This window comes from Serinus canaria, chromosome 3 (genome assembly GCF_022539315.1).
Source record: "Serinus canaria isolate serCan28SL12 chromosome 3, serCan2020, whole genome shotgun sequence".
Taxonomy (NCBI): Eukaryota; Metazoa; Chordata; class Aves; order Passeriformes; family Fringillidae; genus Serinus; species Serinus canaria.
The window spans coordinates 49202975-49221935 of record NC_066316.1 but is presented as its reverse complement, the minus strand read 5'-3'; the positions used below and the strand labels follow the sequence as shown (position 1 = coordinate 49221935).

The 18961-nt window shown below is 37.5% G+C and overlaps 1 protein-coding gene across 5 annotated transcripts in view; it reads right to left on the bottom strand.

The window, feature by feature from the left end:
- Positions 1-18961, bottom strand: part of PDE7B (phosphodiesterase 7B) — a 309161-nt gene that overhangs the window by 106443 nt on the left and 183757 nt on the right. For 3 of the 5 annotated variants that reach the window (XM_050972230.1, XM_018916984.3, XM_018916985.3), the window contains one exon: positions 12942-13008. In XM_050972230.1, coding sequence (XP_050828187.1) covers positions 12942-12954 — 13 coding nt within the window. In that variant the 5' untranslated portion in view covers positions 12955-13008. The remainder of the gene's footprint in view (positions 1-12941; positions 13009-18961) is intronic. The other 2 variants (XM_050972231.1, XM_018916987.3) reach the window with 1 other exon arrangement.

Genomic DNA, 18961 nt, shown 5'->3' with positions numbered 1-18961 from the left:
GTTAAATATGTCCATAATATGAGATCCTGCATCACATCTTGTTACTCTCGAGGCAGCTTCAGTGAGAATACAAAAACCAGATGGATGAAGGTGCTAGTAGCTTAGTAATTCCTGCAGATGATCTTTCCATTTCAAGGAGGATGATTTCTGGCAGGACAGTGTTAGAGGGATTTATGCTGTTTTGCAGAGGGAGGGCTTGAGGCTGCACAGCTGCCAGCCTAAAACCTTTCTAGATCTACTACTGGAAAGTCACTTAAAATTAAACATCAGCAGCACCCTCCCCCAACAAAGGTTAGGAACGAAAAATGCCAAGTAGGAAATGTTCAGGGTGAAGAGAGAATTGTGGTGCTTCTGATTAAAATCAAAATCAGACTCTCCCCCGTCCCATTCTAGGATTTCAGAAAGCTTTCCAGCAAACATCTGCCTCCAGTTTCCTCTTTGTTTATTCAGTCATCAATTATCAAGAGACTTTGTTTTGTCTCAAAGAGCTGCACAATTTGAAGCAACTGTGGTATCTAAGATGGTTCTGCCTAAACAAAACACAGATTCCTTCATGGCACAGAAAAACTGGTTTGGATTAAAATAAAAATATCCAAAACCAGCAGCATTTTCTCTGTAAACTGTTCTTAGGGCTATTATAATGTCATTTTCCCCCGTGAAACAAATAATACACAGATTTCAAAAGCCTTGAGTCTTGTTCTCAAACAGCAGAAAATAAATGAGATTTGACATCACGATTTATCCCATTCCTTTTTTTTAAAGAAAAGTGAAATATGGCAATAATTAAAGTAATGCAAATTTGGATTTTTCTGGTTTCTTAAGTATTATGACATGCACTTGCCTCAAGAGCCCTCTAGGACAAATGTACAATGGCAGCAATTGCACTTGTGCCTTTAATGTGGTAGCTCCCTGGACATATTATTTATTAGCTGTGATAAACCAGTGGATTAATGTCTGTTGTTACATTCCCTGCTGATAACAAGAAATTACAATGAGGCATCTCCCATTCATCTTCCCTTTCCAGCAGAACTCTGTCAGTGACTGCCATTGTTGTTACATCATGTAGCTGCTAGCTGGGGACCCGAATAATTTATGCTACCCCTTAACTTACATTCACATCTTCACAACTCTTTCCATAGGAGAAGTTCCATAGTGATTTTAATTCAATATTTACAGAGTGGCTGAGTGTTTTGGCAATTCTATTTGAGGGTTACAAAGCAAAGCCAAATAATACCAGTTTAACAGTGATGTTTTCTGTATTGCAGATACTGCCCCAGGTCTGTAAATGTAAAAACTTTGGATACCAATAGTTAAAGAAATTAAGTTTGTTAGAAAATCTTCATAGGGCAGTTAGAGCTGAGGAAAGTAAAATTTCTGTCTCTTTTTTAGACAATGACCCTTCTCTTGACAAATTCCTATCTCAACCATCAAGGTTCCAGAGCATTCTGGGACTTAAGTCATGTATCTTAACTATAAATTTGTTTTCCTACTTTTGTTGAAATCTGAAATATAGCTCATGGGATGGAAATGCACAGGCTTCTTTTTAAGAGGATCTTCATACATTATTTAATAACAAAAGATGTAAGAGGACAAATGTGTATATACATATGGTTATCTAACTGAAAAGACACTGAAAGTAACTGTCCCTTCTTCTGTCAGCAGGATAATATGCTTCTCAATATGAACATGTTATACCATTCTGCTGTCAGTTTACGGCACTATTTTCAAATGGAGAAATCAATTCTGGTCCACTAATCCTTGCTTTCTTCCAAGTCTACTAATAAAGTGTATGATCCCAGTATTTCTGAGTCCTTTCATTAGCAATCTCTGTTAGAAAACGAAAAGATATCTCAATTATCATTTGTCCTATGTATGCATGAATGAAATGTGAAGATCTCATCATTGTATGTCAATAAAAAATGCCTTGCAATATGAATAATTCCTTTGAATTAAGTGTTAAATTAAATTTGCTCTGTATTGATCTATAAGCTCAGTGTGAAATCCTGATCTAGACTTAAAAATCATTTTAGCGTATGTTTCAAAAAGGACAAATTTCTCATTGGACTAAATCACATTTGCCATTCCCCATAAACCTGTCCTCATATGAGTGTATAAGACAAATATCTGACAAAGTTGTAGGTTGTGTGCACTAATTGATGGCTTGTGTACTTGAAGCAAGCAAACAACAAACACACGCTTACAACCCGTCACAAGTTATGAATTGTATACATCCTAAACACCCTCAGCTGAATTTTAACTGAGCTGAATGGTCCTGAAGGTCATATGTGGCTACTGAAGTCTGCATGTTAGAGCAACTGTTGGGTTGAAGTCCCAATTGGTGTTGGCTCTGGCAAGGTTGAGAGAAGCGGAAGCACAAGAAAAGCAAATTGGCTGAGTTAAAGAGCCACAGCGGAGGCCCCCTGGTCTGCACTGTGTATGCTTTGGAGGATTTTGTTTGGACTACTTCTAATCTATATCCATGGATTAGATGTCTAGGAGCAGCTAGAATGCACTAGAAGTGCTCCCAGAGCACAGGGCTTGCTCTATTACATGTGAAAGTTTTCCAGTTTGTCTATTCCCGAACTGCTTCATAAGGCAAAGCAGAATTTGCAGCATGTTGGGATAGGATTTCAAGAACATACTCCTGAGATGATCTAAAACACTAATGGGTACACTTTCTTAACAAAAATAAGCTATAGAGTACTCTCCATAAAAAATTTACTGTGAGTTGATATTCACAATGTTATGAAAATCAGAACCATATTTGACACATTAATGGCAGAATTTAGTCTTCATGTCTAAAGATTTCACCATACAGTTAAATTTTCTTCCCATGGGACAGCATGCTGGATCCTTTAAGCATTTGAAAAATCCTTTGTCATGTTTTCAATTTACTTTATTCAACTAAAATTCAGGAGCTATTCAGATGTCAGAAAAGGTCCTGCAGCTATGTCAAAGGGAGAGAGAGAGAAATGAAGACATCCCAAAAGCAATGAGGAAAAGAATTCAGTTAATAAAAACAATTTCCCACAAATACTCTTCTACAAATATCCTGAAAACTTGAGACTTGATTTTATGTTTAAAAAAAAAATAATTATCTTGCAGATGAGGTTGGTTAGCCTATTTATTTATTATTCCCTCCACCTTAAACCTGAGAGCTTTGAACACTATGAAAAACAATATCTGTACTCCAGTAGTAAGATTATTCTCCTCCAGTTGCTCTCATCCACACTCCACTTTCTTGAGGAGTCAGTGGGGAGAGCAGGATTCCTCAGACCAGCTTTAGACATCTAAGTCTGAAGAAAGCACCTCTTTCCTGTTCTTTTCCACTACAAAAGGGATGCTTAGATGATGGCTGTAGACTTTAAAGTTTTTTATGGATGTTTACAGACATTCTGCTAGATTAATTGCATCCCAGCTGTCTTCAGCACTATTTCCTCTGCAGAGTGAGAAGAATGCCCTGTGAGGGAATTCCAGTAGGAGAACTCTCTGAACTTTTCTGTAAGAAATACATTAATTTCTTGGCATAGCCAGTTGTGATTCAGAAATTCCATTTCTTGTTGCTAAACAGAATTTCCATCATTTACTACCAATATTCACAGTCACACTCCATGGTTTCATAAGCCCAGAGCCTCAAGTGTTTGGATCAGTTCAATGCTTGAGCATGCACAGTGACTGACCCTGGCATGCAAACTTATTTCAATCTACTCATTTTTTGGCTCCAGTGAGAGTATGTAAATACATGCTTAAGTAGTTTGATGATCAACAGACAATCTGAGAAAACAACTTAATGCTTTAAGAAGTATGAGATGTACAAGAAGACAACAGATTATAATTAGAAATTATATTTTAACCTTATAAAAATTTAAAAAGGAAAAGGAAGCTACCACCATCAAGGAAAACTAGTTACCCAGATAACCAGGCAAAAGAACATCAGGGTTTTATTTGGTCGCTTTATTTTTTATACTAGAGGTGAAAAAATTCCTACAAATATTACACTTCCAGCTCTCCATAACAATGAGAAAATTATTAACAACATTTCAGAACAGCAAAAATGTTTCACTCCAGAACTTGAGACATCCTCATAATACAGAGCAGAGAAGAATACAGGAAAATGCCTTCTTAACCTGAGAAATTTATGAGCATGTACAGTCAGGAACTGAGTGCTTGAAAGCACAGGAATTCCATGGCTTTCTCAGGCATAAATCACTTTTACTAAGGGTAGCTACACAATAATCTGGAGGACATTGCAGAGTCTGTGAAATTCCAAGGTATCACCAAGTAATAATTAAAGAAGCAAAGATTAACTGCTGGAGATAAGCTCAAACCACAAATTATAAATCTGAACCTTTTAAATCTAATTTTGAAAAGTTTAGCTCTGTAGATTTCATTACATGTATGCTACCATGAAGGGATGGCTGATGTAAAACTATGAATAAGTGTTTTCTTCTTCAGTTTGGTCCCCAATTTGGAGATCCTTTTCCCCTTCCCCATCTTTTGAGAGAACACGATTATAGCAGTGTGGTTAATCACAGCAATTTTCTGTACAGCAAGTACTTTGGGTGAACACAACCCACTCATAACACTTTGGACAAAGAAGATGGGAAACTACGTGGATGCAGTCCATGTTTGGGCACGAGGTTAGACATGAGGAAAAATCAAACTGTGAGGAAGCAGAGTGAATAGGCACTTGAAATCTATTTTCCAAAAGGGGATCAGCAATAACTCATGTGACAAATACCATGAAACAACATATGAGATCATCTTAAGTAAATCAATCAAGTCACTGTTCCTCTGCTTTTCTAAGAAGTGCTTAGTTAAAAAAAAAAAGAAAAGAAAAAGGAAATGTCTGTGAAACAAAATTCAGGATTCTCCTTGTCTTACATGTGTGTGCTCCCCCAGATGCAGGGGGCTATTTCTTATCCTCCTGGAGCCATAGCCAGCATTTGTCTGTGTGCAGGGTCAATAGAGGGAACAGAGTGCACTTAATCCCAACCTCTGTTGCCTTTATTTTGGTAGGTAAGAAAAAAGTGAGTGCTGTGAGTTTTAACTATCTAAGGATGATGAAAGTTCAGAATTAAAAGGTTAACCTCTCACTAGATTATTACATAAATGGGCAGCAGAAGGCAACTCTTCTGTTTGCAACATGCTTTGGACAGAAAGGGAGACATTTGGCAGAATTTGCAGGTATTTGTAGACATGCTTTGAGTGCAACTTCTGGATAGGACTTGGAAACCTGTAGCTTTTTCTGAAATTCTCAGGCAAGTCAAAAAACCTTTTTGATAGAAAGACAAGCTGAAGAGTCAGGGGTTTGGGGTGTCTCTAGTTGTGGGACTGGAGGGTTTTTTTAATAATCTCTTGAGGTTTTGAATCTCAGCTGGATCTCCCGGTCCAAATGAATAGCTTTTGCAGACGTGGGCAACACAGTAACACTCTCTTCTCCAGAAAGCCACGCTGTGCTTACATTATATAGATGCTGCCAAATCCTCATTTCTGCATTCTCTACAAGTGCCCTGATACTGCCATCTCTTTCCTGTACCATCCTGTACTACCATCTCTATCCTGTTCAGACTCAGGATAGAACTAGATATGATTCAAGTTAATGTTTATGCAATAGAAAACCAAGAACCCAAAATTAAATTTAGAAAAGTGTTCTATGGACATGCTTAAAAGGACAAGGCTAGTTTTTGTCTCCTTCAGCACCCTTCTAAAAGGTAGAATACTGCAAGAGAAGTAGTTTCAGTCTGACCTGATTTACAGGACAGAACAGGATAAACAGGTGGTCACTGTCACTCAACTACCAGCCTATATAATTACCTAAAATAGTAATTAGATCAAAATTACTTGAATAATAAGATGTTATTAGAGAGCTGCTCTTTAAAATATTCTTAGGGCATCAGAAATGTTAATTTTTTAATCTTTTTTTTTTTATGGATTCTTACCCAAAGTCATCAAATGGTCATGAAAGTAAAAGTTGGATTTGATATTTACATTCTTTGTGGTTTTAGGCAAAAATCTTATCATAGTAAAGACAAAGCGTTCCCACTTGTTTAACCTGAGACTGTAACATGGTGACAAAGTGGCACATGATGGTGTGTGTACACCAAAGAGTGCTTGACAAAGGAGTTGCTGTTGTGGCCTCATGCCTCCTGGTTTGCCACTCTGTCTCCAAGCAACACTCCCATTGGAGTGGCAGCCTGGCATCTCAGCCTTCCACATCACCACTTGGTGATAGCCCAAGTCTAGTCTGCTCTCTGCTACTATGGCCAACAAGTCTAGTCTGCTCTCTGCTACTATTAGAGTTCTCGGAGAAAACAGGTGAGATTTGGAAAATGCATTTCCAGGAAGACACAGTCAGCTCGGGAGGAGTTGACATGAAGGAGCAATAAGCCTCTGTTTCAGTGGTGGTAAGGACACAGAGAACCCACTTTTTAAAATTCATTTACAAGCACAGTTGCAGTATCAAGAGTTAAGTCTTATTTTTAAATTGTATTAATATACTGGAATGCTATTTTAGAGGAAAAAAGGGAAAAGTGTTAGAAGTTATTTGAAAATCTCTACTCAGTTGGGTAGAAGAACTACAGTTCCTTAGGTTCTGTCTATACAATCCTGTTCTCATAATAATAAATATTCTCATCAGAATAAATTGTTGGTAGAGAGTGGCAGTTGGAATATAAAATATAAGGGAAAAATCTGAAGCGTAGACTTATATGTTAAAATTTGAATTTATCTACATTAACAGGATATCAAAAGGAGACATGTTTATCTTTCTGTATGCATTCATACCATTGCTTTATAAATGGAAAAAACCTGCTTCTCTTCATCCTGTGTTGCGAGCTGCTCATGGAATAGAAGCCTATCTTTTTGCAGCAGACATCCTAAGCCTCTCCCTTCCGACAGCTATGAATTTCTGAGTGATCCTGATGGGCAGTGTAGCAACAAGCATGGATTTCTTCCTAGTCACTGTAGACTGCAGGCCTTTTCCCAATATATATACATTGCTTAATTTCACAAAAAATTGATTCATGTGTTTATTTGCATCTCATTTGCACAGACAGAATACCAAGTCTGAAGTCTGCATAAGGTCAAGTGCAGGTGTAAGTCTTCGAGTGACTGGGATATAAATAGTCCATATATTTGGCTATTTAGAACACCATTGCTCATGCATGACTATCAGTTGCAGCAGAAGTTTTGCATGTGCAAGAGATATAGGGTCACATTTCAAATGATGTCAGCGAGGGCTCCAGGAATGGCTCACAGGTTCTTCGTCAGGGCAGAGCCATTTGACTACATGCCTCATTTCTTTTTCTCCCTTTGCTGCAGGGCAAGTTGACACATTTAATTACTCTTCAGTGTTTTTTACCCATTAAGTTATTTGGTAATTTACCTGATCAAGTTTTGCAAAGTCATAATAGATTTTTTTTTCCTGCCACAAGTGAAGGTGCCTTCAGTGGTTATATAAGGCAGGGACCAGGCAGCCAGAGCCTTGCCAGTACCCCTCTCTCCTGGCTTTCAACACAGTTGTTATTCCAGTAATGTCTCTCTCTCTCAAGCTGTGGTTGCCAACTCTGTTCAAATGTGTGGTGGTTTCCTGCTGTGGGCAAAGAGCCACCAAGACTGAAGCTGGATCCACAAAACTAATTTCATGGCTAAATGCCGATTCGTTTACCCGTAACTCTTCATAGGCAATAAATGGTGGAAGTATGAAAAAAATCCAAAAATATTTTGGGGAGATGAGGGAGATGACGCCTCTCTGTGCTGGAATATGAAAAATTTTGTTGCCTCAAAGCAACAAAGTTATGGACTAGTAGTCTGAAGAATTAAAATAAAAAGGCACTACCTCAGGTTTTTTTTTTAATAATTGCTTTTTTGTTGTTGTTGTTGTTTTTGATTAATTTTAAACAGCTATTTGTAAGGAAACTGCTTTTATTCCAAGCAAGATTCATCTGTCTGCTTTTGCAAGGATTAAGTCTGCACCAAATGGGAAACAAAACTCAGCATGGAATTTACAGTAATGAAAAGAAAGCACCTCAGCCTTTTGCCATGGGGCATCTGGAAGGCTTGTGTTTTATTCTTACTAAACAGCTCCTAGAGGAGGGCGATTCACATTTCCCCTGGAAAGATTTCTGCAGACAGCAGTTGGCCAACAAGAAATGTGACCGCTTCAAAATCTGCCCAGCATTTCACTAAGGAGTAAAGACTAAATCTGGTGGTGAAAGACTTCTTGCTGGAGTAGCAAACTAAATAATTTGCACTTATCATCCATCCCCCTTACTACAGTATCATCAATCATGTTGAACAGATTAAAACCAAAGGGATAATTTAATTTTGTATGTGCTGTGATGAGTACAACTACCTATTTTCTAAACAGCATATAAGGATAACCACATCTATTCTGTATAAGCAGGTAATTATTTATATAAACAAAATTGCATATATATATATATATATATATATATATATATATATATATAAATTGAAAATTGAAGTTACTCTTCTAGTTGGCAGATCTTTTTGCTTCCTAGTCCTAGAGCCAGCTATGGGAACTTATTTTTTCCAGGACAGGTTCTTAAAACTCAGTGTATGCCATGTAGAATTTACTGAGTTAACTTTGTTAACTGAGCTAGTTAAGGAAGTGAGAACCGGTTAAGTTGCCTTAACTTTGGACTCTTATAAGCTTGTATACAATCCTTCCCAGCAGAGTTAATTAGCTTAGGCATCCAACCAGCAATTTTCACAGCAAATTAACCCAATTATCTCTGCATGATATGATACTGTGTCATATCTGAGCCCAGAATATGTCTGTCTGCATATGGGAAAAATTAACCTCAGGTTGTGCCATTGAAAATAGCAGTGGGTGCTCTAGGGAGAGGGACAGCTCCCTTCTGCCTTTCATAATATGAATCTCTAGACTGATAACTGATAAATGTACTCACTATCAGACAGAATCTCTGACTGATAGTGAGTACATTTCTATAATCTCAATTTTTGTGCTAGCTCTAATTTTTAAGTCAAAATCATTAAAGGTAAAGAGCATGGGGAGCCCATGGCTCTAACTTCCAGAATGCAGCATAAAGCAAACATTTTTTGACACCCTGTTCAGCATTATCAGACAATTTTTTCATGGCCAAGTGCCCTCACTAACTTGATAACAGTTCCAATTTAAGCAGAACAGTTCAGATTTTCTTCCTTGCCCTGGAAGATCTTGCTGATGATCAGCCATTGACTCCTGACAGACTTGGAGATTCAAGGGAAACCTCTGATAACACACTTCTATTGACAGTGTAATATCTTCATTACATATATTACTTTAGAACTCAGCTTCTCATTGTACTTATAGGTTTATTCTTCTTTTTCCTATGTGAGGAAGCACTAATCTTCCCATTTTCTGAAGGACAATGGATATGCAGAGTTCAAAGCATTATCCAATGCCACGCTCAAGAAAGCTGTTATATATTTAGGATCTGAACACTTCAGGTCTTCAATGGGCTAAGGTAGGCCACTGACCAACATTATTATGTAACAGTTATCACAGTTGTGTTGCTTTAACTGGTATAACACATTGTCCTGGTTTTGACTGGGATGGAGTTGATTTTATTCTTTGTAACTGATACGGTGCTGTGTTTTTAATTTACTATGAGGATGTTGTTGATAACACACTGATGCTATAGTTTTTGTTCAGTAGAGCTCACTCTAGGTAAAGGAGTTTTTGTTTTCCTGTACTCTGACTGTGAGCAGGTGCACCGAACTTGCCAAAGGGATGCTCCATATCATACAGCATCATGATGATCAGGAAATAAACTTGTGTTTCTGTGTGTGGGGTGGGGGGGTGTTGGCTGGGAGATGCTGATCACTTTGGTCAGCAGGTGGTGAGCAGTTGTATTGTGCATCACTTGTTTCTCTTGGGTTTTATTCCTCTCCCTCTTTTTCATTACCACCACTATTATTATTATATTTTGTTTCTATTATTCAACTGTTCCTGTCTCAACCCACGAGTTTTACTTTTTTCTGTTCAGCTCCCACTGCGGGGCAAAGTGAGTGAGTGGCTGCATGTTGCTTAGTTGCCAGCTGGGATTAAATCATGACACAGAGAAAAGTGTGAAGAGACAAGCACAATACGAAAAATAAGAGGCAGAACATAATTTTCTGTAATGACTTTAGCGCAGATAATTACACTAACACTAAATATATTCTGGTCAGAGCACATGGCTATTACCTTTTATATCCTCAGGAAAAACTGCTAAGTGACCATTTAATTTTGTTAATATTTTTTACACTTGAATTATAAATATCCATCACTCTGATACTGAAAGATGAGGCATTAGGCTGATTCTGTGCTCTTAATTCAGGTTGAGTGGTATCTAGTCAGGGCCTTGGAAAGTTATCCAACTTCACTCTAGGCATTGTAAGCATTTTGGCATTTTTTAATCTATTATTTACTGTTTTCTAGCAGAAGACAGGATTTTTACTGCAAACCCCTCCTCCTCAACCATTACAGAAAAAGAACTTCATAGACATAATCCATGTTATCTCAAGGAATGTGGACTCAGTAGCAAGACTGGCATTACTTCTAAAAAACTAAACTTGAAGCTAGCCCAGAACCAGAAGTATAAAGCAGATACAGACATTTTGTGACAAAACCAGCTACTGCCATTTTAGAGTACAGCTCAATAATGTGCAGCTTCAAATATGGACTGATCTTGCATCAAAGATCCCTGAAGAAATACAGTCAGTACTCCAGGCTCCTGTGTTTCTTCTCTTGCTAGGGTAATTATCCTCTTGCAGTTGCTGGGACTTGCCCTCTAGATTTCTGTCAGCACTGTGTCACTGTTACATTAAATGACAGCATGACAGTTTCAGCATATTTCAAAGACAGAGCAGCCAAGAAAGATGTCCCTCTCTGAAGGCACGCTGTGCTTTGTTCACTGGTTACACCCACAGACATTAATAATGTCATCTTTGCATTGATCAGTGACAAACTGTGTCACATTCTCTTGGAAATTCAACTCCCTTGTAAAATGAGAGACTGGGCACTGCATGACACGTTCAACACAAAGTCTCAGACCTTTCTGGCTGCACAGTTTATGATTTCTGCTCTTCCCTACAAGTTCAGTATGAAAGGAAAGGTGTCCAGAATGGACAGCCTCTGGCTTTACAGCACTACCAGCACCACAGAGATTTCTGTGATAAATTGAGACAAAATGGAGCTTGTCTCCAGCAGTCACTCTCAGAGAAACCATAGTTTCTGCTGTGTTTGTACTTGTTAGTTTCTTCTTTCCACATGTCTTACAGAGCCAGTTCTGGAATATACAAATTGTGCTTGGAATAGTTTCAGTTCTGTACATTATTTGGAATTCCTTGGGGTGAAATGAAAAATTCTATGTTATATATGACACTATAGTCCTTAATTTGTTAGCAACCTTGAAAAATAACAATAGCAGGCGAAATATATACAGGCAAAGTAATACAAGAGCCATAACCTCTGAGAATCAGTTACAGCTTTGGCATGCGCTCTTGGAGTCATTTTTACATTCCTAGCAGTTTCCTTACACAGCACAGCATATGTTCTCATTCTTGTACATGTATATACTACAAGACATAGATAAGAGCACATGTAATGGAAACAAGATCTTGTTCTTCTCACTTCTCCTAAAGAATTATTTGCACTAAGAGGGAAGTCAAACTCCCACTTTTGGACTCACTCGTTCGAAAAATGCCAAATGAAATTATGAACCAACCCATGCAGAAGGGATTTTTTTGTTCTCCTCTCTCCCATCCCCCATTCTTCCCCCTAATGCATAATAACATTTGCATGGTTATAACTTCCTCTGAACTAGAGTATTAGGAACTCAGTTGTATTTACACTGTAGATTATAATTGGCATGATAAAGGATCACAAGTGTATCTTTTTTTGTCAGCTTGTTCCATTAAGGAGTTCTAACCATGGATCATTGATGTAACAGATCATTATGGCCCATTGTGCCAGTTCATCTGTTGGGATCTGTGCACTACAAGCATGACAGATTTCCTCTGCAGCAATTATAGTCTTTTGTGACAATAGGATTTAATGAATCTAAACAACAAACACATAATCTGTTATTACAGAGCACAGCTATGCACCCAGATGGGAATTAAGTTCCTAGACATTGCCAGTTTCAGTTTCAAAAATTGTGGTTATTTCAATCTTCACTTTATTAGATGCAATGCTCTAATTTACAGCATGTATTTATCTCTTCCCTGGCAGGTCAAAGGTCTTCAGAATTTAAGGCTTAATCCTGCAAGTGTTCTGTGATTTCATTTTTTTTTTTTTTTTTGAGTAAACTTTCTCTCTTAGGGTTTTAGACACTTACTCCCTGCCTTTCACTGTGATACTAGCCAAGCTATTAATGTTTCAGTACTAGCATTGTAGGCGAAACAAACAACCACAATGAAATTGGTCATAGATATTAGTGAAACAGAGTGGAATATTTCTGCATTGTTTTTAAAGAATAGGCCCTTCTACTTAATATGAATTTTTACAAAGCTACGCCAGTGCAAATATGTAAAATCACATTGATTGAAATTTCCCTGACAGATGCAGCTGACTGTCTGCTTTAGAGACTTTTGATACATGCTTGTGGAATTAATACTGTCTTTATAAGTACAGAGTTTCAGCTTTTGAATATGAATTCTGGACTTCAGCTCACCAGAGCTTCCAGTTACAGTGCTGGTACTGCTATATTTTCATCTATGCACATGGACACTACTGGAATATATGTGCTTTGTTTAAATAATTGAAAGTTCATTGCAAAGAATATATTCATGAGGACTATATGTGGATGCGCTATGCAAATGCCTCTGTGGATGATCATGGTCATTATCACATACTTTTGGGAAGAAGTTCCCAATTAAACATATTTCCATATACATACATTAGAATAAAAAAAGGAAAAGATTCTTACCCTTACCTAGCATGCGCACACATTTGGCATTCTGGTCAGGACTATCAAATGAGATTTCTCCGCACCTCTGGGGAAAAGAAAAGATATATTTCATTAAAGTCTCTGTGATAGTACCCCTGTCCTCATCCTCTGATTCCTCTCTTTATGTTTTGGAGCTAGAGATGTTCAAGACACATTGCAAAAACCTCAAAATGAAAGCCTTTGCAAGTAGCCAAAGTTTGAGAAAAAATGGTTGTTGCAAATGTGTCAGCACGGGTCAAAGCTGTACTCCAGGGTGTTTGCTAAGGAAAACTCTAGGTAATGTCTTACTACCTTAGATCTGTCTTAAGCTAAGACTGATGTCTGCCCCTGTCATTGAGGATGATTTTCTCCCTGTAAATTCCCAGTCAAGGAACATTAGAGTATTGATCAGAATACAGAAATGTTACGTTTTTAAACACAAGATATAATTTTTGAGTTCATGCAGACAGACATGTCAGTTTAGCTGGCAGGACAAACAGAATCGGTGCTGCTTATGGGTCTGATCCAGCTTCAGTTAAAGACAATCAGGGAGCAGAGCCCACCAACTTCACTGGTGGTTTCTTTAGGTGCTACAGAAGAGATTCAGTTTGGTATCACTACACTCAAAGCTCATGAGAGGGGCTTAAGGACAACCGCATATTTTCTAGGTAAAAGTGGTTTATACTTCCTTATCTAGTCACTTAAGGTTTTGGTACCCATGACCAAATGGGAATAAAAGCAGAGTGAGAAAAGTTTGGAAAAATAACTGAGAGCTGTCCATTTCCCTTCCTCTTTCTTTCTCTCTCTTATGTACTTTCTCCTTTTCAGCACCTATGGTGAAGTTGTTAGAGCTGGGTTTTTTGTTTTTTTTTTTTTGCTTTCTTTTAATTAATAAAAGTGACATTGCAGCAAATATTAAAATCTACAAATCAGGTAAGTAAACCTCAGAACATCAAAGAAGATGAAACACTGCAGCAGTTTCATAAATGAACAACACATTTGCAACTCACTATTGTTAAAAACTTTTCACCTCCCTCACACTGAAATAAACAGAAATAAACAAACAAAAGTCCCACACAGTCTTTTTATATATCATTACATCTAAAAAGAGCAAACAGAGGCCTGTAGTAACCTTCCTAGGTGGGAACACATACTACAGAAACAATGAAAAAGAAAAACAACACCTTGCATTTCAAAGTTAATTTTACGAATGCTCTTATACCAGCTCCCTGTCAGGAGAAACAGAAACTTGAGATTTATTCTTCTGAGAAGAATGCTAAAATATAGCCATCTTTTCACAGAAGTCTCCCAGCTGCTTCTTCTCAAGCAAGCATACTTAGACAAACACAGATGGTAGAAAGCATGTCAAAATTCACTGCCCACTTCACCCTGGAATTATGGTGCTCTGTGAAAACCTTTGGTTATTTTTGATTCAGTCCCTCAGAGGTACTGTATGTTCCAGACATATTTATATAAACATCACATTTCAGGCTGGCAAATGGTGTTTTACAATATCTAGCAATACTCACCAGCCCTAGTGTTATGAAATTGGGAAAACAGCTAATGTTCCCCAGAACTAGCTAACATCCCATGGGATCCATTGTGATGATGGATGAACTTGGAAAACTTTGCAAGTAAGATTCAGATAACTGTATACAAGTTCATAGCCTTATCTGAATTCCCTTTATGCCTACAGTCCACAGAAGTGGTTGAAAATCATGTTACAACAGTCAGCCTAGAGATTTTTCACCACTACCACTGCAGCTGGAAATACCAGGAGAAAGAGCTTCTGCAGCAATTTCACTTCTGTTGCTAGTAAAAGTTCATAGGTACACGTCAGTGGGGTGAAAAATAAACTGTTACCACACTGCTCAGAGCCTCAAAAAAGGACCTAGCTGAAACCCGGATTTGTAAAATGGCAGAGAAGTACAGCAGGAACTCACTTTTGCTCATCCACAGAATAGGGTTGTTTGTGCATTTTTGCTGTTAGCAAATATTGTCCATGAACAAGAAGTGAGGAATGATTTAAAGATTAAATCTTTAGGATTAAACTGGGACTTTACCACAAGTACTGTGCATTCCTTCCAGGACTGGATAAGCTTCCTTTGCCCTTTTCCTGGACTGGCTTACTTCCTTTTCCCATTTAGGTTTGTTCTGCCTGCTTGTGCATTGTGGTTGGTACTGCGAGATGTGGCCAGAAGTCTCTCCAGACCTAATCCATTTCCAAACTAATCTTACAGCAGCTGCTTATTCCCTCCTGAAAACATCTAAGTTGGCTATAGAGTCAGTAAAGAATCTATCAGGGAGAAGAAATAGGTATTTGACATTAGATGCTGGTTATTCTACTTTTTAATTTCGACCAGTCAGAAAGCAGAGAGAGGAGGAGGAATGACCCTGGACACACCTGAGTTTGGGATACTTTAAATCTCATTTTGAGCTTCCTGGCTGGACCAAGACAGTATTGGTTGGACTGGCTGTGCCATATGCAATCCTGGATGTTGGGCTGGTGAGTTCACAGAGGCAGCACTGCTGAAAATAATACCACCAGTGTTCTATTTCCCTGAACTGTGAGAGTCTTTGTTGTTGAAAATCTTAAAAGAACTGTTGTGTTTTGAATTGGTCTTCTTTACCCAACAAAGCAATGGGCAAATACAAGTAAAATTCAACCCTCTGAGTCGTCATTGTATATTCATATATTTTGAATAACAGAACTCTGGACTAGACTGGTTTTTTTTTCTCTTTCTGGAGAAAAGGAAAGCATAGGTGCTTTCAGGTAATAATATTTTCAGTAATAGATATGCATTATCACATAGAATTGCAGCCTGCCGTTCATTACATATGTGAAATTTTTTATACTTATATAAGAAAATGAATTAATAAATGATCTACTTTCTACTTCCTTTTTTGAGATACATGCCATGATATTGAGCCTGTTGCACAAGCTGCAATGTAGTAAACTAGAATGGAACTTACACGTCCCCATGGAAAAGAGACTGAATCATGGAGCAGCTGAAAGTGGAGCTTAAAATAAAACAAAGAGAAAAATCAGAATAGGGACAACAGGAAGATGGGCAGCCATCTGCAAGAAGCCCTGTACCCAAACAGTGTAAGTAAAACTGCAACAAAGCAGGGCATAGCTAGCAGGAAAAAGCCCATGCAGAGAATGGATGGAAAATCTACTCTGTGTACTAATGCAGTAACGCATCTCAAGTTACTCCTCTGGTGTTACGTGATCATTCATAGGTTGGGTTTCCATTTCCAGCATGCCTGGGCTCACACCAGCTGCATTTGAGGATTTGAGATATGTAGCAATAAACAGGGTGTACATACCCCAGACAGAACATGCTCTTAGTTTGCTGGGGGGGGGGGGGTTTGTTTTCTTTTTTAATGTTATGGAGAAAATTTTGTCTATGGAAAAATTGGTTTTGAAGTCATCCTATTCAGCTTCTGTCTGTATGATAACCTAATGCATTACTCATTTAAAGGAGGAAGATGCAAATCAAGTAATTGAAATAAATGGGTCTAAACTCTTTTCTATGATAAAATTCAGCAATTAAATGTCTGAAAGTGTTTTTCATGAAAATTGCAGTAAGTGGCATGTTAATTTTCTACTTATTAAAGGCATATAATTAACACTGATCTAGCATTTAACTATTCTAATCTTGTTAGATTAGTTATTTTAAAAATATAGTAGGAATTTTTCTGACATGAAATTTGAACATGTGTAATTTTTGACCTTTTTAAGCTGCAGATAACCAAGTTCTTTAACGCCAGTTTAAAAGCTTATTGGAGTAGGAACCATATTTACAGGCTTCTTTAATCTGTTTTGTTCTGCATGTCCTGAGTATGGTGTTCAACACGTCTCTTCCAACATGGCAATAATCAGGGAGGTACTTGATGAACATGATCAGCCAAACATGGCAATAAATACTGCATCATTTTCTTTTTGCAGGAGGTTACAGGGATTATTGTACTGCCAAACAGAGGAGATGTGTTAACTGCACACTGATGGCATATTTTTTAAGGATCTATTGATTTCTTTTTTAAAAGTAACCTTCAGTTAGTATGCTTTGCTCTTATCAATAGTAGATGGAAGTAGATTCCACATAACAATATAGTGTGGTGAAAGAGCTTGCTCTTTCTTTTTCTTTCTTTCTTCTTCTTCTTTCTTTCTTCTTTCTTTCTTCTTCTTTCTTTCTTTCTTTCTTTCTTTCTTCTTTCTTCTTCTTTCTTTCTTTCTTTCTTTCTTTCTTTCTTTCTTTCTTTTCTTTCTTTCTTTCTCTCTTTCTCTCTTTTTTCTCTCTTTCTTTCTCTCTTTCTTTTTCTTTCTATTGTTTTCTTTTTTTTCTAGGAACTGCATATAATTTCTTATTCCTTTAGAAAGCAGAGCTAAAAGATATGCTCATGAAAACAACTGATTAAAAGATTTTAAGGCAGAGCAAAAAGCTTCTATGATTTTATGAATAAATGGACAATCTCAGAGGCAAAAAAAATGCTCGTGTTATTCCTATTTTTGTTTTCCTATGACGTTCCTTTCCCCATTACCTGTAAAAAGTACATAAATAATGTTTTCTAGTATGTAAAAACATCATTCTCTTTGCCTAAGGATTATTGATGTAAAATCTGCTAGTGTGAAAAACAATGCTGTTTTGTAAGTCTTAGCAAACTTCCATAAAAACAACAGGCCACTCATAAATAGCTGAAATCTAGAGGCAGTATTTCAGAGAGTCAGGCCACATGCCTTTCATCTTCAGGCTGCATGGGAGGCCTTTTAAGGTTGATTAAAAAACTATCAGATAAACTATCAGAGAGTAGGAACTGTAGGATATCCAAGGCACTGTGCTTCCCTTTCTGCCTCTCCTCTCTGACAGGGACAAAAGGAAGTACGGAAACTACAAAGGCAGACTGGTGTGTAATGTCTCTTACCTCAAGCCTTTCTGCTATCACCTCCTCCAAAACAAAAGCCTTGTAATAGAATCTGCTAGTGATTAAATCAATTTTTATGCAAAACAAGGAAGTTCCCTACCGATACTCTGTAATCTTGAGATGCAGTTAAATGTCAGATACCTCTGAGTTTTGCTGAATCTTTATCCATGGCCTTTGTTGGCTTTAGCAAAGGAAATAAAAAAAGCCACTGTTTTATTGTTTAGAGACAAAAGTTCCTTTTCTCTGTATCACACTGTATTTTAATTTTAACAGGTCCATATTTGATCCATTTTCTCTGAAGACAGTAATTGCAGAAGCTTACTCTGTTCATGTGATCTTGAACTGATGACTGCTTTCTTTAAGAATTTTACTTAGTCTTTCTTACATGAAGGCGTGTGTATAATGAATACAGCTTGAGAATTACATGAATAAACTTTCCCACTGATAGCAAACACTACTAGAATCTTTCAGCTAATGGAATTCCCAAGATCAATAAAAATTTGTGATTGGTTTTATGTACTATTTCCCAAGGGCTTAGTAACAGTTCCCATAATAATTATAGATAAAATCTTATACTTACCTGAAAATTTAGACCTACATTAGGCAAGTTAAGGTTTTCACTAAATTGGGCTGAAAAAAACTACACTTCCCTTGAACTGGCTATCCATCCACTTACAACTATGGTGTAATCACAGCTGCCTTTAAAATACTATTAGAAACCAGAATGCTACATTTTTTGCTATTCAAATTGCTATTGTTACATTGCAACTATCATATTGCAGCTGTACAGTATTTCATGGGTAAAGTTTCCAGCTTTCCTATTTAGTATCAGCACTGAGGCATACTTAAACTGAAAATTCAGGTTCTATTAACACCTGGACGATTTTCTGCAGAGTAGAATAGCTATATCTGGGCAGACTTGTTCAGAGAGTTCATCCCTTTCCAAGTTTTCCCACTGAAAGAAAAGGTTTCTCTTCCCTCCAAGAAATTAAAACATGTTGCTCAAGTAATATTTCAACACTGTCACTGTCAGTCTCCAGCAGAACCCTGGCACTGCATTTCACTCTGGAATCTACCATGCTGTAGACCCTCAG